At 55.0% G+C, this 4,909-nt stretch overlaps 1 protein-coding gene across 1 annotated transcript in view; it reads left to right on the forward strand.

Annotated features, from left to right (window-relative positions):
- Positions 1-211: 211 nt before the first annotated feature.
- Positions 212-4,909, forward strand: part of LOC147095589 (class I histocompatibility antigen, F10 alpha chain-like) — a 62,623-nt gene continuing 57,925 nt past the window's right edge. The window contains exon 1 of the mRNA XM_085974706.1: positions 212-315. Coding sequence (XP_085830832.1) covers positions 264-315 — 52 coding nt within the window. The 5' untranslated portion in view covers positions 212-263. The remainder of the gene's footprint in view (positions 316-4,909) is intronic.

Genomic DNA, 4,909 nt, shown 5'->3' on the forward strand with positions numbered 1-4,909 from the left:
AACCCCCGGAGCGCTGTTTTAAACATATTTCTAACCGCCCGCCCTGTGTTGTCCATGGCCACATGGCGCAGGCCTTGGACTGTGAGTCAGTTTCGGTGCTGCTCACGGTTCAGGGACAGCCCTGGACAGCCAGTGACGGACCTTTACTGCGATTGGACGGTGAGACCCCGCACTGCCCACTTATGAGTGAAGCTGGGCTCGGTTCAATTCAAGGTGCTCAGTCTTGGTCTGTCACTGGGAGAGACGGCGAGCGGGTGGACGGCATGTTTCTGTCACTTGTGCTGAGTTTCTCCCGCCTACAAGCGGCCCTGTCTGGTGAGTAGCCGGTTCTCGCTGCATCCTTGAATGTCTCCAGGCTCACCCTCTGATCTTAGACTGTAACCGGCAGGCCTGTCGGTCTAATCAGGTGTTTCACACAGGGAAACTGGAAGTGTGTGCAGAAGTGAAATGTTGAAGCGGGATTGGAATCTCCATCCTGCTTCTCAGACTCGCTTCTCCCTTTGCTTGGATTAGATGATGTCCATTACTGTCCGGACAGCCTGACATTACCGCCCAGTTACTGTGACAGCTTCTATGTTCGCTCTGATAAGCAGGAGGTGGACGGACAGTGTGTTCCCGCTAAGCGGCTTGCGGGTACGGAAGTGTCAGTATAGCTGCGAGCCAAGTCCCGACCTGACCCCCGAGTGACCCAGAGCCCAGCGGCGAGACTCCTGCAGGAAAGCGGCTCAGTCGGTTCGGGTTCAAATCTGTTTCAGTGTAACTCACGCTTCTTACTACCTCCGGGGTAAAGAGGGTAAAGAGAGAGAATGAGAGAGAGAGAGACATAGAAAGAGGGTGAAAGAGAGACAGACAGAGAGAAAGAAAGGGAAAGACAGAGAGAGAGAGAGAGAGAGAGACATAGAAAGAGGGTGAAAGAGAGACAGAGAGAGAGAAAGAAAGGGAAAGGCAGAGAGAGAGAGGGATAGAGAGACAGAGAGAGAGATGGAAAGAGGGACAGAGAAAGAGACCTCCACTCTCCCATCCCCTATCTCCGTCCCCACTCCCCTCCCCTCCCCTCCCCTCCCACTCTCCAACTCCACCTCCCAAATCTCTCCACTCTCCCCTCCACTCTCCCACTCAACCCCTCCACTCTCTCTCCCCACTCCACACTCTTTCTCCCCACTCCACTCTGTCCCTCCCCCTCCACTCTCTCCTCCCCTCCACTCTCTCCTCCCCTCCTCTCTCCCCTCCCCTCTTCACTTGTCCCTCCTCCTCTCCTCTCTCTCCCTCCCTTCACTCTCCCCTTCCCTTCTGCTCACCCCACTCAAGTCTCTCCCACACCTCCACTCTCTCCCACACCTCCACTCTCTCCCTCCCCTCCACTCTCTACCTCCCCTTCACTCTCTCCCTCCACTCTATGCTCGCCCTCCCTCCACTCTCTCCCTCCCTCCACTCTCTCCCTCCCTCCACTCACTCGTTCCCCTCTGCTCCCTCCTCCACTCCATTCTCCCTTCCACCACTCCATAATCCAACTCCAACTTCTGCAATTTCCCCTGCCCCTCTCCACTCTCTCCTACACCCCACTCTCTCCCTCCCCTCCCTCCCCTCTCCACTCTTCCACCCCTCTCCACTCTGTTCCTCCCCTCTCCACTCTGTTCCTCCCCTACACTCCGCTCTCTCCCTCCCCCTCCCTCTGCCCTCCCTGCCCTCTCCACTCTGTCCTCCCTGCCCTCTCCACTCTGTCCTCCCTGCCCTCTCCACTCTGTCCCACCCTCCACTCTCTCCCTCCCCTCCCCTCCGCTCTCTCCCACCTCTCCCTCTGCCCTCCCTGCCCTCTCCACTCTGTCCCACCCTCCACTCTCTCACTCCCCTCCCTCTCCCTCCCCAGCATTCCACTGTCTCCCTTCCCTCCAGTCTCTCCTGTCATCCTCCCCGCCACTCTCCTACTCCACCTCTCCCCTCTCTACCACCCCTACAATCGCCCCTCCCCTCCAATCTCCCACTCCACCTCTCCACTCTCCCTCCCCTCCACTTTGTCTCTCCTACTCCACACTGTTCCTCCCCTACCATCCGCTTTGTCCCTCCCCTCACCTCTGCTCTCGCCCTCTGCTCTCTCCCTCCCCTCCCCTCCACTCTCCCCTCCCCTCCCCTCCACTCTCCCCTCCCCTCCCCTCCCCTCCACTCTCCCACCCATCCCACTCTGCTCCCTCCCCTCTCCACTCTCTCCCACCCTCCACTCTCTCCCTCACACTTCCTCTCCCCTCCCTCCTCTCTCGACCACTGTCCCTCCCCTCTCCTCCACTTTTTACCCTCCCTCTCCTCTTCCTCCCCTCGCCACTCTCACCCCGTCCATCTCCCATCCCTCCCGTCTTATCTCCGTCCCTCCTCCACCCTCCACTCTCGGCATCTCACTCTCTCTCACCTCCCTCCCATCTCCTCTGTCCCTCCCCTCCCCTCCATCTCTTCCCATCTCCTCCATTCCCCCTCCCTCCCCTCTCCACTCTATCCCTCCACTAACTTCTACTCTCTTCCCATCGCTCCCTTCCCTCTCCAATCTGTTTCTCCACTACACAGTGCACTCTCCCTCCCTCTCCCTCCCTTCCCTCCCCTCTCCACTCTGTCACACACCTACCCTCTACTCGCTCACCCTTCCTCCATTTCCCCTCCCTCCCCTCTCCACTCTCCCCCAACCTCCACTCACTCCCCCCTCGCTCTCTCCCTCCCATTACACACTGTCCCTCCCCTAACCTCCACTCTCTTCCCTGCCCTTCCTTCCCGCTCCCTCCCCTCTCCACTCTGTTCCTCCCCTACCCTCCAACTCTCCCTCCCTGTCCCTTCCCTCTCTATTCTGTCTTCCCCCTACAAGGGTACTTAAGGAAGTGGCCCTCGAAATAATAGATGCTTTGCTGGTCATCCTCCAAAATTCGATAGACTCTGGAACAATACCCATGGATTGGAGGGTAGCTAATGTTACCCCACTATTCAAAAAAGGTGGTAGAGAGAAAACGGGGAATTATAGACCAGTAAGCCTGACATCGATAGTGGGGGAAATGCTAGAGTCCATAATAAAAGATGTAATAGCAGTGCACTTGGAAAACAGTGCGCAGATCGGACAAAGTCAACATGGATTTGGAAAAGGTAAATCGTGCTTGACTAATCTACTGGAATTTTCTGAGGATATATCTGGTAAAATAGATAAGGGAGAACCAGTGGATGTGGTGTATTTGGACTTTAAAAAGGCTTTTGATAAGGTCCCGCATAAGAGATTAGCGTGTAAAGTTAAGGCACATGGGATTGGGGGCAAGGTATTGACTTGGATAGAGAACTGGTTGGCAGACAGAAAGCAAAGAGTTGAATAAACGGGTCTTTTTCCGAGTGGCAGGCAGTGACTAGTGGGGTACCGCAGGGATCGGTGCTTGGACCCCAGCTATTCACAGTATATATTAATGATCTGGACGAGGGAGCTAGATGTAATATCTCCAAGTTTGCAGACGACACAAAGCTGGGTGGGCGTGTGTGATGTGAGGAGGATGCTGAGAAACTCCAGTATGATTTGGACATGTGGGTGATTGGGCAGAATCATGGCAGATGCAATATAACGTGGATAAATGCAAGGTTATCCATTTGGTGTCAAAAACAGGAAGGAAGATTATTATCTGAATGGCAATAGATTGGGACAAGGGGAAGTGCAATGAGAACTGGGTGTCCTTGTGCACCAGTCACTGAAGGTAAGCATGCAGGTGCAGCAGGCGGTTAAGAAGGCAAATGGTATGTTTGCCTTCGTAGCAAGAGGGTTTGAGTACAGGAACAAGGATGTCTTGCTGCAGTTGTACAGGGCCTTGGTGAGACCGCACCTTGAGTATTGTGTGCAGTTTTGGTCGCCTTATCTGAGGAAAGGATGTTCTTGCCATGGAAGGAATGCAGCGACGATTCACCAGACTGATACCTGGGATGGCAGGAATGACATATGAAGAGAGATTGGGTCGATTGGGCTTGTACTCGCTGGAGTTTAGAAGAATGAGAGGGGATCTCATAGAATTTTATACATTTCTAACAGGACTAGACAGACTAGATGCAGGAAGGATGTTGCCGATGGTCGGGGAGTCCAGAACCAGGGGTCGCAGTTTAAGGAGAAGGGGTAAGCCACTTAGGACAGAGATGAGGAGGAATTTCTTCACCCAGAGAGTGGCGAACCTGTGGAATTCTCTACCAAAGAAGGCAGCAGAGGCCAATTCATTAAATATATTCAAGAAGGAGTTGGATATATTTCTTAAGGCTAAAGGGATCAAGCGATATGGAGAGAAGGCAGGGACAGGGTACTGAGTTTGGACGATCAGCCATGATCTCATTGAATGGCGGAGCAGGCTCGAGGGGCTGAATGGCCTACTCCTGCCCCGACCTTCTATGATTTTATGTTACTCCACTCTCTTCCCTCTACCTCCCTCTCCCCTCCCTACCCTATCCACTCTGTTCCTTCCCTACACTCAGCACTCCTCCTTCCAACTCCCCTCGCTCTCTCTCTCTCCCTCTCCCTCTCTCTCCCTCCCCTCCACATTCTCTCTCCCTCTCCCCTCCACACACTCTCTCCCTCCCCTCCACACACACTCTCTCCCTCCCCTCCACTCTCTCTCTCTCTCCCTCCACTCTCTCTCTCCCTCCCTCCACTCTCTCTCTCCCTCCCCTCCACTCTCTCTCTCTCTCTCCCCTCCACACTCTCTCTCCCTCCCCTCCACTTCTCTCTCCCTCCCCTCCACATTCTCTCTCCCTCCCCTCCACATTCTCTCTCCCTCCCCTCCACATTCTCTCTCCCTCCCCTCCACATTCTCTCTCCCTCCCCTCCACACTCTCTCTCTCCTCCCCTCCACTCTCTCTCTCTCTCCCCTCCCTCCACTCTCTCTCTCCCTCCCCTCCACTCTCTCTCTCCCTCCCC

This window comes from Somniosus microcephalus, unplaced genomic scaffold (assembly GCF_052327205.1).
Source record: "Somniosus microcephalus isolate GS21.2 unplaced genomic scaffold, FLI_Smic_1.0 unresolved_chr1, whole genome shotgun sequence".
Taxonomy (NCBI): domain Eukaryota; kingdom Metazoa; phylum Chordata; class Chondrichthyes; order Squaliformes; family Somniosidae; genus Somniosus; species Somniosus microcephalus.